At 47.9% G+C, this 19,211-nt stretch overlaps 1 protein-coding gene across 1 annotated transcript in view; it reads right to left on the bottom strand.

The window, feature by feature from the left end:
- Tgm6 (transglutaminase 6) overlaps positions 1–8,691 on the bottom strand; it is a 30,431-nt gene extending 21,740 nt beyond the window's left edge. The window contains exons 1-3 of the mRNA XM_046432995.2: positions 8,559–8,691; positions 892–1,065; positions 84–326 (exon numbers count right to left, since the gene is read on the bottom strand). Coding sequence (XP_046288951.2) covers positions 84–326; positions 892–1,065; positions 8,559–8,565 — 424 coding nt within the window. The 5' untranslated portion in view covers positions 8,566–8,691. The remainder of the gene's footprint in view (positions 1–83; positions 327–891; positions 1,066–8,558) is intronic.
- Positions 8,692–19,211: the final 10,520 nt, after the last annotated feature.

Below are 19,211 nucleotides of genomic sequence, written 5' to 3' on the forward strand. Positions count from 1 at the left end.
CCTGCACCTGCCTCCCATGTCCCATCAAGAGCATGCCCACTTCTGAGGAGGCTTCCAGGAGAACCTGTCTAGGCAGCACCTACCTGGACACCATGGATTGAAAAGGAGAACAAACTCTCCCAGCTTCCGGTCACTGTGCCTCCTGCGAGAGGAAGCCCTGGCGCTCAGCTGGTAGCGGCCGATGACAGCATCAGGAGGGCTGGCGAGGCTGACACTCATGCTGCTCTCCGTCTGCGACTCCTTCACTGCTGTCCAGGCATCGCCCACCTCCAGCTCCGCCGTCTGGAACACAGCTTTGGTGTGGAGGGCCTCGGAAGCCTTGGGCCCTGGACGACAGGAGAGGGAGTCAGAAGACCCTGCCTCTAGGAAACCCGGCTTTGGAGAAGTGGGAAAGCTACACCTTGGAAGCCTCGACTTCACCCCTTGAGGTGCTGGGAGACTGCTGAGGAGAAGGGCTGAGCAAGCCTAAGAAGGCCAGAGTGGGATGCCTCGGCTGCCCGGACCCCCAGCCACTCCTGGGACAAGGGGAAAGTGACAGCAGCCTTAGGAACCCAAATCTACCTTATACCTGACCATGAAAGGATAGAAAAGTTTGGACTCCAAAGTGCCCACCCTCCCCCAATTTCCATATCCTTCTGGAACTCTGAATTCCTTGGCATGCATAGGATTCCAGAGAGGTCATCTCACCCACCCTGCCGTCTGCAGGCAGCACCTTCCAACTGTCCCCAGGAAGCGGTTATCAGAAGTCTACAGATTTAAGGTTCAGCTCCCTTGCAGAGACTTGCTTACCCGCCTAAACCCGGGGCGGCCCAAGGCAGGGTCTCCTTTGAGTGGTCACAGGACACAGCTATTCAACTGTAGACCAGAGGGGGCGCTGGTGAGCCCACTTACCTGTCTCCACCGTGAAGATAAGGGTCTCCTCGCTGTCCAGGTCTCCGCTCAGATCCAGGGTGAGGCGGAACGGCTGGCCCCTGCGGACCACCAGCTCAGGGCAAGGATACTCCTGGGTGTGGTGCGCAGCGCCGTTCCCCGACCGCTGCCAGTCCACGCTGGTGACTCGGACCCCTGCGGAGGCAGAGCGCAGGGAGATGAGGCCAAGGCTTCGGCACCCTCCTGTCCACGTCTGGCTTGTCTTCCCATCCTCTTCGAGCTGCCGGCCTGTGTTCATTCAGCCCCTATTTTTTGTTTATTTATATTTTAAGACAGGGTTTCACCTTGCTGCCCGGATTGGTCTCGAATTTATGGGCTCAAGTGATCCTCCGGCCTTAGCTGCCCAGGTGGTTGGGACCATAGGCGGTGCCACGCCTGACTCATCCAGCCACTGTTTATCACACACACCGTTGATTCTCGTTATTCTCGGTAGTTACATTCTATAAAGTCCCTGTGGGCACTGAATTAGTGAGTACTGAACTGTGGCTGATAGGGAAAATACAGGGTTAGGTTCCTAGGAGCTTAATCTATACCTGTGTTGTTGTTTAAAGGCACCCTAGTTAATATTCATTGTTGGGTCATTACTCTTGAACTCATTTTGCCAACAGCACTATAATTCAATGAATCTAACATTTATTTTCTCTGCAAGGAACATCATGGCCTTCTTGCACTTAGGGACACTATGGCAGCACTTCAACGCTGTGCTTGGGGCCATTTTAAATGGCAGAATTACCCACCCCCAAGAAATAAACAACAACAATCACACAAAGCACAAAAATGCAAAAAAACATGGTTTTAAATGGACCAAGAAAGGACATTCATTTGTAGAATGGAAGCTGAATCAAGAAGGCAGAGGGTTGGAGCTGTGGTTGTGGCCCAGCGGTAGAGCACTTGCCAGGCATGTGGGAGAATCTGAGTTCCCTCCTCAGCATCGCATAAAAATAAATGAGTGAAATGAAGGCATCGTGTCCAACTACAACTAAAAAATAAATATTAAAAAAAAAAGAAGAAGGCAGAGGGTTGCCTGTTTGACTTTAGCTGGAAGCATACACATTAGGCATCTCTATTTTTCACCACTTGTGGGCCAAAGTCTGGAGAGGGCTGGCCATCATGCTCATATTTTTAAAGGCTTCAGCACCTTCATATAATCCTTTTTTTTTCTTTTAATATTTTTTAGTTGTACATGGATGCTGTGTCTTTATTTTGTTTATTTACCCAGTGCCTCACACGTGGGAGTGCTCTACTGCTGAGCCACACCCCAGCCACCTCGCATAATCTTTTAATTAAGGGAGAGTGGCAGATTGTATTTTCTAAAGATGGTTGCCATTCTCCATGCCCTAATGTTACGATGTTGACATGTGTCTCACTGAGACATAGGTATAGCATCCCATCCCTCCAATCTGGAAGACTTGTGAGTAAAACAGAATGACACTCTGTACTTCCAAGGTTAGATCATAAATGTTGATACAGCTTCTTCTCGGCTCCCTTGAGTTGCCTGTTCTTGGAAAACCAAATGGCCGTGGAGACGCCCACGTGGAGAGGAACCAAGGCCTCCAGCCTCCAGTCTGCTGAGCTGCCAGCTGACCGACAGCTCTGGCTTGGCAGCCAGGAGAGTGAGCCATCTTGCAAGCAGATCCTCAGCCCCCAGTCAAGCTGCCCCAGCTGAAACCAAATGGAGCAGAGACAAGCTGTCCCTGCTGAGCTCTCCCCAAATTGCAGCTTCCTAAGCAAGAAAATGACTGTTGTTGTCTTTAGCCTCGAGATGGCATGGTTTGCCACACAGCAATGGCTAACAGAAGCACAGGGAGCCATGTCTCTTACCTAATCTGCAACAGCCTCCTAATTGGTCTCACTTGTGAGTTGGTTGGGCTGGTGCCATGGAAGGTCCACGGAAAAGACTAGTTTAAGCTTGGATTAGGCTGAAGGCGCCAGTCTGGCATTGTCATTTGGGGAGAACGACTGAACATGTGAGAAGGAACTCACGCGGGTGACATATGTGTCCCAAGCATGGGAACTCCGAAGGCCACTGCCGTGGCGAATGAACAGGCCTGCGCAGGACCAGGGTTCAATAGGGACCTTGTGTGGCAGGAGCCGGAACACAACTCCCTGCTGCCTTGGGGCTTCTCACACTGGGAAGTAGAACCTTCATGTCTGGTTGGCTCCAACAGTCCTTGGGCAGGTGCAGGCCTCTGAAGCCCCAGAACTTTGAGTTTAGGTGGCCTCTGTTAAGTCTGGAAACACAGGTAGGAACCTCCACATCTTGTACATGGGCTCATGAGGTCTACCTCAACAGAACTGGAGGAGCAGTTCAGGTTCACCCACATGGAAAATCAAATGTGCGCCAGTCACCACGGTGCACTCCTGTAATCCCAGTGACTCGGGAGGCTGAGGCAGGAGGAGTTCAAAGCCAGCTTCAGCCACTTAGCGAGGCCCTAAGCAACTTAATGAGACTCTGTCTCAAATAAAAATTAAAAAGTGCTGGTGATGTGACTCAGTTGGTAAAGTGCCTTTGGGGTTCTATTCCCAGTACAAAAACAAGAAGACAAAAAATAAGAACAAAACAAAACCCAAACAAACAAACAAACAAAAGCCACCACCAACAAAACCCCCAAAGGGGCGGGGAGGGAGTAGGAAGAAAGGGGCTTCTTTCCTGAGGGCAGTTTGGATCTGTGGCCCAGGAATTCATGTTGCTGCTTCCAATCACAGTGTCTGGATACAGGCCAGAACAGGAGGCTAGTGTCCCCTTTTACAGGATGAGTCAGGAGCCGGGGGTGAGGTTTGGGGTAGTAATTAGCTCTACTTGGCAAGCCCCCAGGCTGGATACAGGGGGGCGTTTGGGATTTGATGAGGGTTCCCGGGCCCCAGGATATGGGTTCAAGCCCTGGGGCATCTGTGTTAGATTCCTCTTTTCCTTGCCACAGCCCAAACTAGCTCCGGTCACCCTCTACACATCTGTAGCCTTATCACAGATGGGCAAGAGGGGGTGGGATGAGTCAGAACTGTCATTATGGTTATTATCCCAGAATCTCAGTGACCATCTCTCTCACAACTTCCTGCCCAACATCAAATTCCTGTAGCCAAATTCTTGGTGGTTACGTGACTGTGGTCCCAGCTTGCAACCTACAAGAGGCCCCTTAGCCAGCCCCCAAGTGTTAGAAAGTCTTTCCTTCTGCTGAACGAAGATCTTTTGACCTTACAACTCCTTGCCATTTGTCTCCACGCTGCTTCTCTGTCACCTCCGAAGAACATGCTTCTTTGAAGCTTTTGCTCTTTGATCATGTGGCAGACATAAACCTAGGGATCCAGGCTTCCCGTTCCCCACCCAGACTCTGCACCTGCCCGGTAACCCACTGTCTTGGTCCCTGTGTGATCCATCCTGGGAGCTGCTCCTTTGGTGGTCAGAGTCATCCACACCCATCAGCATCACACCCCGTGACCTGCCATTTGTGGGGTCAGCTCTGGGGTTCCAGGACTCTGCATGGGAAAAGCAACTGTTCTGGTGATTACAGTTCAATTCTGTCCTAACCAGTGTCCTCTCCAGCCCTCAAGGGAACAACGAGATTGATGGATACAGATGAGGGGATCCTACATACAGAGGCAGACCAAGGTGAGGATATAACTGTGCAGGAGATGGATTCCAAACTCAGTCAAATAAACTCGATGTCATCGCCCTATGCTCAGCTCAGATTCTGCTATGGGACTAAGGCTTCTGTCCCTAACCTAGGATCAAGGATGCCGTGGTATATTTATTTGTTTACTTGTCTCTTTCCTCCAGTGGATTGATGACACTTTAAAGTTAAGGTCTGGCTCTCATACGCTCTGGATTATCAAGGCCTGGCTCAGAGCCCAGGGTGTAGTAGATGCTCCATGAACATTATTTGGATGAACAAATGAGCGTCACTTCCTGTCCCTTGGCTGGGGAGTGACAAGGGAGCTGATGCTCACTAGCATCCTGGACCCGCCCTGGAGGACTGGCACCCACACGCCATCACCTGCCCGGACCCCACCCACCCTGTAATCCCTCTAACTCAAGCTGTCACATTCTAAAACCTGCCTTTCCTTCCTAACTTCCTGCTCTCTAAAACTCCTGGGGCTGGGAGGAGGGGTGGTGTGGCCTCTGCTGCAGGGGGCAGAGTGCTGCTGACTTCTCCCTCCAAGCCTCAGTTGGCCCATCTATGAAATGACCCAGAAGGTTGTCACTCAGCCCCTTGGTGGACACCAGGGAGGGGCTGTGAGTGGCAAGATCTGACACTCGTCTGGTTCAGTGAACCTATAGCTTGGTCCTTCACCCTGAGGACATGAGGGGTGAACTCCCAGGCCTGGGCTCCAGGCCACAAAGCTCAAGACTGAGGCTGTGCCCTTCAGACCCAGGGAAAGAAGGAGTAAGTAACAAGGGCATTTCCTCTACTACCTGTCCTTCCAGGGTTTGCACCCCCCACACCAGCTTTACTGCCCTCTTTCCCTTCTTTCTTTTACCATCTTCTCTTGGCCTTCCTTTCCACCCTGCACAGCCAGTGGGAGCCCGAGTTTAGAGGCACACACTGAGTTCTAGTACAGGCTTTCCCACTTGTCGGCTGTGTGACCTGAGGCAGGTGGATGAACCTCTCTGAAACTCAAGTCTCAAGGTCTCCTGGCTGCCATTTCAATGTTTTGCCAATGTATGCCATCCTGCATCTTCTACTTACTGCCCGAGTGGCCCTGGGTAAGTTGCTGGGCCTCTCTGAGGTTCAGATTTCTTTCCCTAAAAATGACAAGATCTTCCTCATACAATTTTTTTTAAAATACACTCTACTCTCATGTATATGTTTTTATTTTTTTAATTTTATTTATTTATTAGGTGTAGATGGACACAACGCCTTTATTTATTTTAGAGAGAGAGAATTTTAATATTTATTTTTTTAGTTTTTTGGCGGACACAACATCTTTGTATGTGGTGCTGAGGATCGAACCCGGGGCGCACGCATGCCAGGCGAGCACGCTACCGCTTGAGCCACATCCCCAGCCCCTCATACAATTTTAAGGAGGATTAAATGGAGTAATCATTATAAGTAGGGTAATGAGGAAATGCAGCGCCTGAGCCAGGAAATTCCAAGGGCGAAGGAGAAACCATTAACACACTAGACAGCGAGCTCCAATCAGGATGGTGTTCTCCTTCCAGCACTTACACGCGCTGGGTCCACGGTTTTGAGTTCCACAAATGGGGGGTTTTAGATTGTCACCTCTGTCCCCTAAATCTTCCCCATCACCCCCTCCTCCCATCCCCAGTTCCTACACACATTGTTTTTCTTTTCCTTCTCTCGACTCTGCCTCCTGCCTAAGCCATCACCTGGCCCCACAGCCTCAGAACGTTTTCCAGCTCATCTTCTTCAGTGCTGTAGGGGAACTGCGGCTCATGGAGGGGGGACCCCTCAGATTGCATGAGTGTCAGCGTGTCACTTCTCCTGCTCCGTAACTGTCAAGTCCACACACACTCTGCTGCCATGTCATAGGGGGCCTCCCAGTTTGGTCCTGGCCATGATTCCTGTCCCTGCCAACCTCATCCCTGCCCTCCGGCTCACTGGCCCACCAGGTGGCCACAGACATCAGCCTAAGTCCAGGCTTGGCTTCCAGGGAAGGGTGTGGAGAAGGTCCCCTCCTGCCTGTCACCCTCCCATGCTTGTCCCTGCTGCTCTCCCTCATGGCCTTGGGTGACACCAAAAGTCCAAATGATACTGCCATCCCCAATTCTCTGTGCCAGCCTGGGCATGGCACCCAGTGAGGCTGGGCCCAAGAAGCTCTGCTGAAGCCAGCAACATCTCCCCGACTCTGGACTCAGCATAATTGGTTTTTAATGGGCTCCATTATGACTCTGTCCTTAGTAGGCAGCCCAGGTACCTGAGCTCCACGCTCTAATGATTAATTAGGAAGTTGCCTGGGGGCCTTTTTGGGGCCACTGCCCAGTCTCCCTTTCCTTCCTGGTCCTTCCTCTTAACCAGTATATAGAAACCCATCAACTCCAACCAATGTCCTACCTAGAGCCAACCCCACACAGAACGTTTCACTTAATTCTTAAGATTGCTGAGCTGAAAGATGATTGTAATTTAATAATGTCAAAATGGCCCTATTTGTTTGCTAACATGGCTCAACTGGCAGGGGCTATGGAAGAATTGCACCGAGGAGAATTCTGGGATTACATCCCGGTTCTGTAGGGAGGAGCTCTGGGATCAACTAGTGATGTCTGCCATGGACATATTTAGTGGGGTGAGGATCCTGGTGATGGGTTTCTTTCCATCAGGATCTGGCATCACAGTTATGAATTCATGTCTGTTGCTTTGAGGAACAAATCCTCCCAGGAAGCCAGAGGGACCCAGAACCCCTGAGGAATTGAATTCAATCCAATAGAGTTCACATTCGAGGCATGATGGATCTGATCCCAACATTTTACAGATGGAGAAATCGAGGTTGAAAGAGAGGAGTGAGTACCCACCAAACGGGTACCTGACCTGACACTGGGATCCCTGCCACCAACTTTGCTCCTTCCTCAGCATAACTCGCTGCTGCCAAGCTTAAGACAGGTGCTTTATCAAATGCTTAGGGAAGAGGGGCCACATAGGGAAGCCCTGAAAATCAGGTCCTGGTAGAGGCAGAGCCAGTGTCCTCTGCACCAGTCTGACAGGAGAAGCAACCCCAGGTTTGGAAACAGGTGGTCTGGGTTGTCCTCAGGGGAGCAGACTCACCCCAGGAACCAGATGGACCCAGAGGCCCAATAATATTATTAACTGCTAGGAGGGAATATGAAAAGGAAGTTAAAATATGATAAAGAGATGAAAATACCTGACTTTGAAAGTTTATTTTCTAATAAACAAGCATTGATTCACATGGGGTCACATGATGCTGAGCAATTGAAAATACATAGAATTAGGAATATCCCTTAAACACCTGTGAGTTTGGGGCTTTTTCTGCTTACTGGCTCATTACTGGACCCCAGTATCTATGAGTTTCTGAGCCCAGGAAAGTGTGCCACTCACTCAATTAGGTCTGTGGGGACACGTTTTCTGAGGCTATTGTCGACAAGTTCTCATGTTGAGATCTTGTGTGACGGAGGACAGCACGTAGCAGGCCTGTGAGATAATTTGCATTCTGATCCCCATTTTTCAGATGAGAAAACAAAGGCAACAAGGGCAAATTCCTTTGCTCAAGGTCACACAGCTCTTTTCTCCTCAGATGGAATTGCCCTTGCCCTCCAGTCACTGAGGCAGGAATTCAGAGAAGACGCTGCTCATGGGTCCTCTTTCTCCCTCCCACACAGCTAGGCCCAGAATTGTCTCTGGATCCACAGAAAGTGCAGCGGGGGAGAGAGGATTTGAGATCTGCCCTCGCCTCTCTGCTCCTGCCTCCTCCAGTTCATCAAAGCGTGTGCAGGAGGCCTGGCCCCCACCCAGCCTCTGCATGGACTTGCTGGCTGGTCTGGGGCTGCTTCCTTCCATCCCCATGCCTCTATTTTCTGATGAACATGAGGGAAGAGCTGATGGACTGTCCAGCTCTAACATCTTAACAAGCAACCATCAAAGTTTTTATCTCACAGACACTCCTGAAACCTCCCCTCTCAGGCCCTCATGCCCCGAGGTCCCCAGGCCCTGCCCACTCACCTGCCATGCGACAGCCAGACAGACTCCTTGCCTCCTCACGGTGGTGTGTGGACCGTCAGGATGGTGCGTCAGAGTAGCCAGCCAGACCCGCATTAACAAGGAAAATCTCAGGACACTCCTAAGCAGGAAAGTCAGAATTCAAAAGAGGAGGCGTGGCCCTCCTCAGCCCAGCCACGACACCTCCAAGACACATAATCACCCAGTAATTGCCTTGGTTTGCACCCACAAGGTGTCCAGTGTGGGAGTGGATCCAGCCAAACATGGAGTGAGAGCTGGACCGAGTGAGGAGAGAGTCCCAGAAGGATCACAAGGCTGACAAGAAGCAGAACTGGGAAAGAGGGGGTGCAGGGAGACATTAGAGCTTATGGCCAGCCATCATTTATTTATTTATTTTAAAAAATTCTTTTTTTTTTTTTTTTTGGTGATTGAACTCAGGGGATTGAACTCGGGGGCACTCAACCACTGAACCACATCCCCAGCCCTATTTTGTATTTTATTTAGAGACAGGGTCTCACTGAGAGAGGCCTCTCAAGGGACATGGTTATCTGCTGCAGAGCAGGGACCAGAGCCCAGGAGACAGGGCACCCAGTCCAGGGCTACGAGAGAAGATTCCTGGGACCACAGCTCTCTTCTGTAGGCATCCACAGAGGCCCAGGCCCAGGACCTCTTGCAGGGACACACCCCCAGCACCCACACCCTCCCCACACACCTGCACACACGCACGGACAGGCTCGGCCTCCACCAAGAAGCCCTGAGCTCTGGAGGAGTGACTTTGGACTTCGGCCGCCTGGGTGTGCGGCCCACATCCTTAATAAACTGAAGGTAGCATCTCCCCTTCCTGGAACAACAAGGGGATGATTAAGACAACTCGTGGACAGAGCCTAGATGCTCAGGGAGCCTGACTCACCTGTCCCTCCCCTGGAGGACAGCACCCACTCTCGCCATCACTCATGATTTGGGAGTTGGACCAGTCCTTAGAGTGCGCCCACACCCCTGTGAGAGGTGCAAACAATCCCACCCGGGACCTCCGGGCTTTCATGTGGGAAGATGATGATGTCACGCTGATTTGCCTCTGCTTACGGCACCTCCACCCTGGAGACTGGGAGAAGACCCTTACCCGATCCCCCAGTGTAAACACCTGGACCCATATCTGGTGTCATATGGATGTGCCACAAATTCTTCTGCCCTTTGGACATTGTTCAGGGCTTCCTTATCACAGCCCACCTGCCAGGGTGACCTGGACTCTTGGAGGACATAAATAAGAAGCTCTTGATTCACAGTCTGTCCTGATTCTAGGAACTGGCTCCAGCATGGACTGTGGAGATCTGGAAGCCATGGGTGTCCCCTGACCTTGGGCAAGCCCTCTCCCATCCCAAACTTTGGAATAGCCTGCTTAAACCTGAGGGATGTGATTTAGAGGCATTCTAGCTCAAAGCCTAAGATCCTGGTCTCAGAGACTGTGGCATTTACGGCCTCTAAAAGACTCCAGAGTAATTAAATGGAGGGACTTTTATTTTCAGGGAAGCTGGTTGGGAAGTCCTCTTTGTTGGGGAAATGCTTTGATGGATGGCTTGGGGCGGTCATTGGCAGGGTGTGAGCTGAGCCAAGAGGAGAGGGAACAGGGAGGGGTGGAATCTGTGAGGAACCAGGAAGGGGCGAGCAGACAGCTCTGTGCCAGGGCTATCACCCAAACACTCAGGAAAGTGTATAAAAACCCAAAAGTGTTTGATGTGGTTGGATTTCTTATAGAAAGTGGCGAAGAGGTTGAGTTCTGCTTGATGCAAAGCAAACATATTTAATGGACTCTTTGCAGGCCCACATTGCCTTATAATTACTGTCATCTGGCACCAGCCCAGGGAAGCTCCTTCCCTCATGCCCCGCAGCCGGCTGCCTCAGTGGCTGGCCAGACCCCTGGGCCCAACAAAGCTGCTTTTCTGCCTACGCAGGATCAGGCTCCTCCCCACTAATGACAGTCTTGTGTAGGGTCCTCCTTTTATGTTTCATCTTGGGTTTGCCTGGACAGGGTCTCCCAGAAGACAGGGCATTCCAAATCGGTGCCCTTCTCAACCCTAAATGACAGTTCATATTCAGATTTAGGGGAGAGAAGAGTTGCTGGGCAGTAGAGCCCTAGGCTCTTTAATCTCCTGCCCAAATTGGCTGTGTGACCCTTGGTAGGTCACTTTACTTTCTCTGAGCCTTGGTTCTCTCATCAATGAGATAAGGCCTGGGCTACTTTTTAAGGGTTCCAACATTCTCTGATTCTAAATGATCAGGCTAGAGATGGCAGACAGGAGCCAGAGACAGAGGCAGCTCCGATACCCCAATGTAAACACCTGGACCCATACCTGGTGTCATATGGGTGCGCCACAAATTCAAATCTGTGCCCATGGAGCAATCAGATGCTTTGGAAGCAGTTTAATTGTTCCTCTGTCTATAAAGATAATACCTACTCACATAGAAACTCAAGGAATACAGAGAAGGAATAAAGGCACAAGCATATAAATACATTTATGAAAATTGAATTGTGCGTGGAAGCTGTTTTGTAATCTGCCCTATCTGCTTAATGGCATATCAGGCTCCCTTTTCAGATTGCAGCGTGTCAATGTGCGCTGGCCACCACTCGTGTCATCTCCTGGGAATTCACACGCTTCAGCCCACTCCCCATGAATCAGTGGGAACTTAGGTCCCTTCTTGTTTTCTGTCCTTATAAAGAAGTACAATATCTTTGTGCCTGTATCTTGGTATTTCTTTAATGGAACAATTTCTAAGAGGTAAAATTATTGAGGTGAATCTATTCTTCACAGCAGCTGTTTCACATGTAGGAATTTATCTGATGGATGGGTCCACACTTGTGTCTGTAGACAGAGGTGCAAGGGCATTTATGACAACCTTGATTGCATCAAAGATGCAACCATGTATGTCTCCATCAATGGGTTAATTTCAAAATATCCATGCAATAAAATAACAATGTGGCCGTTCAGAAATAGGAGATGGATTGATACAGGGTGGGCAAGTTTCTTAGATGCATTGCTAAGTTAAAAACAAAAGTAAGGTTAAAGAAGGAATTGGGGGAGGAGGAGGAGGGATAGAAGCCAGGAGTGGGGGAGAAGCTTGGTTTCTGAGCTCTTAGAAATATTTTTCTGCATAGGCAGAAAAGCATGTAGGCATGCACTGTCTCTCCAAAAAAATCATTTAAAAGAATAACAACACTGTGGTGTAGTTTGCTAGGCTTCCCTCTATATACACACATATTTTCAAAGTACCATTTTTCTTGCAGTATCTCTGGCCCTGAATGCTTTGTGGCTTCTCATTGCAAGGCCAAGTTCAAAGCCTTTACTACAGGCTTCAATGCTCTTTGTAACACAATCTTGACTTTTTTTTTTATATATATTGTTTAGTTGTCATTGGGTTCATATGCAGTGCTGGGAACCGAACCCAGTGCCTCACACATGCTAGGCAAGTGCTCTACCACTGCGCCCCAGCCCCAGCCCACAATCTTGGCTTTTTCCAAGGCCTCTTGTTTCTCTGTCTGAACACGCTGCCTCACATGGGCTCAGCAGCATCTCCTGGCTCCCACCAACCTCCCTTGGCATGAAGATGCTGACCAAACTGCCATCCAGCTTGCTCCCCTCTGGGAGGCCTGGCCTGGCCACCCCAGCCTCCGGGGTCTTGCCTGTGTGGACCTCCCTCTGTAATGACCGTGTCCTTCCACTTCAGACTCCTTGACTGAAGATGTGGCGAGGGCTTCCGACCTCTTGATCCCACCCAGTCCTCAGCAAGGAAGTCATACTAGAGCTCCATGACCTTTTGGGGAAAGTGGAAAGAGAGAGGGGGCCTTCCATGGATAGTGGAGGATGGAACAGGGGCCTTCTCCAGGGAGCAAGGCAGCAGAGGCCCATTTGGACTGTGCCCTGACACAGTGAGGGCTTCTTTTTTTAATTTTTTTTTCATTTCTTCTTTTTAGTTACACATGACAGTAGAATGTATTTTGACATATTATACATACGTGGAGTGTAACTTCCGATTCTTGTGGTGGTACGTGCTGTGGAGTTACTCTGGTTGTGCATTCGTATATGAACATAGGAAAGTAATATTTGATTCATTCTCTCTTTCCTGTTCCCATCCTCCTTCCCTTCCCTCCATTCCCCTTTGTCTAATCCAAAGTACTTCTATCCCCTCGCCCCACCTTATTGTGTGTTACCATCAGAGAGAATGTTTGGCCTTTGGTTTTCTGGGATTGGCTTATTTCACTTAGCATGATAGTCTCCAGATCCATCCATTTCCCGGCAAAAATCATTCATTTTTATAGCTGAGTAATATTCCATTGTATGTATAAATCACATTTTATTTATCCATTCATTTGTTGAAGGGCACCTAGGTTGGTTCCGTAGCCTAGCTGTTGTGAATTGAGCTGCTACAAACATTGATGTGGCTGTGAGTGAGGGCTTCTTCACATGCTTAAGACATCAGCAAACTGTAGGCATCAAAACAAATTTTTTTAAAAAATCAGAGTAATCATCTTGGGAAAAATAAGAATTTTGTTGAGTTTACTGAATTTCCATGTCACCATTGTTTTAGTTATATGCATTGGTAGGGCCCTTTGATATTTCCAGGGCTCAGGACCTCCATCTAGCACTGCCTTGAGGTGCTCAGATAGCTGTGAATCTAAGTGTGTGGTCCTTGAACCAGCAGCAGAGGCATCACTGAGAGGCTGGAGAGAAACACAGACTCTTAGCCTTACTTCAGACTCCCTGCTCTAGTTTGGATCTTAAATGTCTTAAAAGGCTCATGAGTTAAAGGCTTGGTGCTCATCTTGGTATTGGGAGGTGGTGGGAACTTGAAGGGGTAAGGCCTGGTGGAAGGTCTTCAGGATACATGGGGCATGCCCTTGGATGGGATACTGAGACTTGGCTCTAACCTCTTCCTCTCCGTTAATAACATCTTGGTCATGAGGTAAGTGGTTTTCTTTCCCTCATGCTCCTGTTGTGAGGTGCTGCCTCACCACATGCCTAAAGCAACAGAGCTAATCTATCATGGAATGAAATCTCCAAAATGGTAAGCCAAACAACATTTTTTTCTCTTGACAAACAGATTACCTTGGGAATTTGTTATAGTAACAGAAAACTGTCTAACACAATCCCTGAATGAGAAACTGCATTTGAACAGTTCCTTGGGTGATTCATATGTGCATTAAAATTCAGAAATCTAGAGCAGCGGTCTTCAGAGGGAGATTCATGGTCCCCAAAACTCTTTAAGGGAATTTCACAACATGATTAAGGTTTTCTTTGTTTGTTTGTTTGCCTGTTTCACTCTCATTCTCTCTCGGGTGGAGTTTTCCAGAGGCCACATGATATGTGGTATTGCAAAAATTGAAAGCAGAAGCTCCTATGAGAATCCAGCTGTTCTCCATTAAGCCTTACATTTAAAGAGATGGGCAAACAAGAGTGTCCATAACATAATTCCTAATAACAACAACAATAAATAAATATAAAACAATGGCGCTCTAATGCTTGTCTTGGTTTTGGAAAATTCAGTTATTTATCTTAAGTATATGTTATCTGTGTTAAGAGGCAATGGATTTATTATTATTATTATTATTATTATTTAATATTTCTTTATTTACTTTAGTTTTAGGTGGACACAATATCTTTATTTTATTTTTATGTGGTGCTGAGGATCGAACCCAGAGCCTCATGCATGCCAGGCGAGCGCTCTACCTCTGAGCCACAACTATAGCCCTGGGTTTATTATTTTTAAATGGATTAATGAATACCTAGTTTTAAGTTTCTCAGTGTTAACTTCCAAATTGGTAAATTCCCATAGATATTACCCACCCAAGCAAGTTCTCTGGGATTCTCAATAATTTTTAAGAGGGTCACGTCTGAGAACTGCTGGTACAGAACATGCTTCTCCTCTAGGATTCTAGTTCTGTCCCTTAAGAGAAAACGGAAGACTGACCAAATCACAGAGGAGGGGGCCTAGGACTAGAAAGGAAGCCACGTTCCAGAAAAACCCAAGGCAGCTGTGTTCTGCAGGGGCATCCGATCCCTCTAGAGGTTCCCCTTCTAGGGTGGGGAACCCTATTTTAAAGATTTTTTTAAATATATTTTTTTAGTTGTTGATGGGCTTTTATTTTATTCATTTCTTTATATGCAGTGCTAAGAATGGAACCCAGTGCCTCACACATGTGAGGCAGGTGCTCTACCACTGAGGCCCTGTGGCTCCAAGGGGCTGCAGGCCTGGTGCTGCCATGGGCAGATTCCAAGGCTGGATGCAGGATTTTCAGGGTGCTGTCACTGGGAGTCACTGACATCGCCTTGGGATTCATCTTCACAGGACAGTGAGTCACTAGGACCCATCAGAGCTAGATCTGGACTGGTCAGGTGACAGGCTTCCCGTCTCCTCTCTGGGCCTCTGTTAACTCAGCTATAAAATGAAGATGAGACTGCTTCCTCCCACCCCGGGCAAAGTTATGGGCAACTAATAAAAGGCTGTGAAGCTCTAGCTCATCTCTATACCATCTCACCTGACAGTAACAACCTTGGTCAGGGACCTAAGCCGCCGGAATTCAGCTCCAGGAGGAGCTGCCCACCCAGCCAGAAGGCAGATGCCCTTGTCTCATCCCCAGCAGACCTGTTCTTGCCCCCTCAGTGTGGGACAGAGAAGCCCTGGGGCACCCCAGGATGTTAGAGGTGGCTTCATGCACCTGGTGCCCAGGTGTTGCCTGTTCATCCATCTGTCCATCTTTCAAACATTATGGGGACCTAGCAGCTGCTCTAAAGCTACAGAGTTCTGTGTTTACTGTGTTTTTGCTTTGAATGCTCAGGAGTCTCCTTCTTCCTGGTCCCCTCCCTCATTCACTGATTCGTCCATTCTCCATTCATCCACGTTCTGAAATCTGTTTAACAAAGACTTCTCATGCCCACGAAAGGGCAAATCCCTGTACCCAGATGTCCCTGGCTGTGGCCCTTTTCCTATCAATGTCTAGATGCCATCTGATTCTAGATCCTCTCCTTGGTTCATGTGGACTCATTTATTTTATGATGGGGAGAATGTTTTTGAAATATTTGTAGCTCTATTTCCTGTCAATCATGTTAAACTGGAAGCCGAGTGTCTCAGTGATTCAGGGCTAGGGCAGAGGGGTCCCAGAGCAGTGGACTATTTTCCAGAATGGATTGCCTGGGTAGGTTGTTTTGGTTTCTGTTTTGTCTCTCATAAGACAATGCTGTCTTTAAAGCTAGGCTTTGCCAAGGAAATACCTAGTAAACTCTTTAAACTTCCACCAGCAATCAAGGAGTCAGGCCTAATGGACTTGACCATCAAGGTTACTATCAGCCATGGCCAGAGAGTTCTGGATATACCATTTAAAGGTTATGCTTTCCACTGTGGAAAGGAAGCCCACCTCTGTTGATGTGGGAAGGGAGGCCAAGGAAGACAAGCAGGAGGATTCTCTACCGACCTCACCTCTTTCAACCAAATTTCCAGAGATAGGGAGGTGTTAGTAGCTACATAGTTTCATGGGAAAAGACAAAATTAAGAGGACTTTTCCAACTAACTTATGGAAGAAAAACCAGAATAGTGGTTGCCTTTGGGGTTGGTGTGGGAATAAAAATTAACTGGGAAAGGGCATGAGGGAAATTTCGGTTGTGATGGTTTGTTCTGAATCTTAATTGGGATGTTGGTTGCATAGGCTTTTGTTAAAATTCAGCAAAGGGACACTTAAGATTTGTATATTTCATTGCATGTGAATTAAACATCAAGAAAAAAGCTACAAACAAAATTTAAACTCTAGTTAACGATAGGCATGTTGAAATATTTAGAGAGATGTGTACCAATGCCTGAAAATTATTTTGAAGAGCACCAAAATGGGATGGTTGAATAGATGGATGGATAGATGGATGGATGGATGATAGAACATATATAGTAACATATTAATGGTAGACTCGTAGGTGGTAGGAATATGGTACTCACTACTAAATTCTTTTAACTTCGCTGTATGTTTGAAAATTTTCATAATATTATTTTTTAAAAGATCTTTTGCTCCATGTGGTGTCCTGTTGTCTAGCTACCCTGCATCTTTTGAATGCCCTGGCTACAGATTGTGAATTTCTAGCCTCAATTACCACTGCCCCAATCCAAAGGTAGAACACAGAAATACCAAAACCCAGGTTCCCTTTCAGGAAGGACGCTGCCCTGTGACCTGCACTCATCAAATCAGATCCCAGCCAGCAGGACCCCAGCTCAGAAGGGTGCAAACTGATGACATCCGCTGTTTGTACATCAGTGTTTGCTGTCCCAGGTGATGGCAGCGACGAGTGTCCGTGGGGGTTGCGGTTTCCCAGGAAGGGCAAGGGTGAGTCCCTGCCCCAGGAAAGGCATGGGCAGAGCAGACTCAGGAGCATCAGAAGCAGCTGCCGCTTCCTCTTGAGGCCAGTCTGAGGTTCTGGATGGCATTCCTGGAAGCTGGGTGCTCCTGAAGGTTTGTGGGTCCTCCTTACCCTTTTAATATGCTTATTCAAGAATCCTGATGCAGGGATCCTGAAGTTTCCATATGCCCGAGGGAGGGGGAACTGGAGATGCTGAAAGGGCCTGTTGACCAGCAGTGGCCTGGATTTAGGACCGAAGCCACAGGAGTAAGAGCCTCTCATCTGGAGGCATATGGAAAAGACCACAGGACCCCAGCCTCCAGACCCTGAGAAGCAGCACCATGCCCTGGAGGCCAGATGGGCTGGCTCAGGTGCACCTACCATGTCACGAGTGAAGGGCCAGACTTGATAAGTCTCTCAGGAATCAGAGAACATGTGGGCCCCAAACTCCATCATAGAAGCCTCATTCCAAGTCCCCCAGATGAAGATGTCTGAGAGATTGGGCGTTCATGCAATAGGGACCCTGTCATCTCTGGAATAGTCTCAAGTGCCATTGATTCACGTTGAAAATGTATTTTTTCCTGGGACCTAGCAGGACCAGGGATCATGAAGATTATATCAGTGATTTAAAAAAGTAAAAGCCACATATGTTTTACCTTTTTGAGAAATTTTAATGCTATTTACTGTGTACTTCCTGCATTCCAGGGGCTGCTCTCCTGGTCTTTTTTGTGTGTTACGAGGCACTCGTGTCGTTCTTACTTGGCAGAGAAGGAAACTGAGGCTCAGAATGGATGCATATTGTCCTCAAGGTCACAAAGTTGCTAATCCATGGAGTCAGAATTGGAACCTAGATAGCCTCAGTTTAGAATCTACATCCTTGACCATGGTACATCACGATTCTTGTACAGTTCCTTCATTTCTTTAATACATGGCCAGTGCTGTCATGGATAAGGACAGGCTCAGCAGAGACAAGGAGGTTGTCATGTTCTGGCTTTGGGGATCCAATTACCACTTTGTTCAAGATTCTGAACTTTATCCTGTTAACCGCCAAACACATGGGCACCTTTACTGTGCAAGAGGTCAGATGCCCTCCTGACCCTGGGCATTACTTTACTCAGCATTTCTCTATTCATTCATTCATTCATTCATACAATGTTTATTAACATCTTCTGCTCACAAGATGAAGGGGGAGGGGGAACTGGAGTAAAAATGAAAAAGAACAGTCTCTCGCCTCGAAGGGACTCAATATCATAAGAAAGAAAAACAAACACACATAATAGCTATGACAACACAGGGTAGAAATTGGTGCTTCCTCAGAAATGCATGAACAGAGAGCTGTGCTAGCTCAGAGCTGGGAGAGGACATTTCTAGCAAAGGTTTCCTAGGAAACAGAGTCAAAGTAATTTAATTCTGTCAGGAGAATGATATTCTTCCTGTGAATCCTAAGTGCTTTTTTATTACATCTCAAATGGAATCAGTTGGAGAAAAGATATAATCTTGCAATCTAATTCCTAATCTTCCCTGCCCCCAAAGAATTCTCAAGGGAAATGAAAAAGGAAGAAAAAGACAAAATGATTAGGAGTCAGAGTCTTCCAGCTCTGACTGCTTCCGGGCCAGTCCAGGCTGGATCAAGTTCAGCCCAGTCACTCCAGAAAAGCAGACAGGAAGGTTGTCCCCCCAAACACAAAAATACTTTACTGAGAGCTTTGCAGGAAAGAGAGGTTAAAGGAGACTTTCAGATTGAAGTGGACACCTGCAATAATTTCCTGAAACCTTGCCAAAATAACATAGGAGTTCTGATGCTCTACAGCACGGCAGGGTGACTCTAGTTGACATTTATTGTCTATTTCAAAATAGCTAGAAGAGAGGGCCTTGAATGGTCCCAAGGCAAAGAAATGATGTTTGAGGTGGATACGTTAGTTACCCTGATTTGATCATTACAGGTTGTATGCATGTATCAAAATATCACATTGAACTCCATAAATACTACGTGTACAATCAGCATGTAACAATTAAAAACAAAGAGTTTCTATGCAAAAGGCATAAATGCTCCAGGATGGAGAACCGTGGGGAAGGTAACAGCAGCGAAACTCTGACAGCTGGAAAGCAGAAGGTAGGTTGCAAATAATTTAGCAGGTCTGAAAAAACTGTTCCTAACGCGACAGTGGAGAAATCCAGGCAGTGATGAAAACCGACCCAATATTCACTGCAAAATCCCCTCAAAGGCTCTGGGATGAAGGGACTTAGGGTAATAAAATAAAAAGAATTGGCTGAAAATCTGTTCTCC

The sequence above is a fragment of the Marmota monax genome, unplaced genomic scaffold (genome assembly GCF_021218885.2).
Source record: "Marmota monax isolate L192 unplaced genomic scaffold, Marmota_monax_Labrador192_F-V1.1 WCK01_AAM20220418_F8-fsc00014, whole genome shotgun sequence".
NCBI lineage: Eukaryota > Metazoa > Chordata > Mammalia > Rodentia > Sciuridae > Marmota > Marmota monax.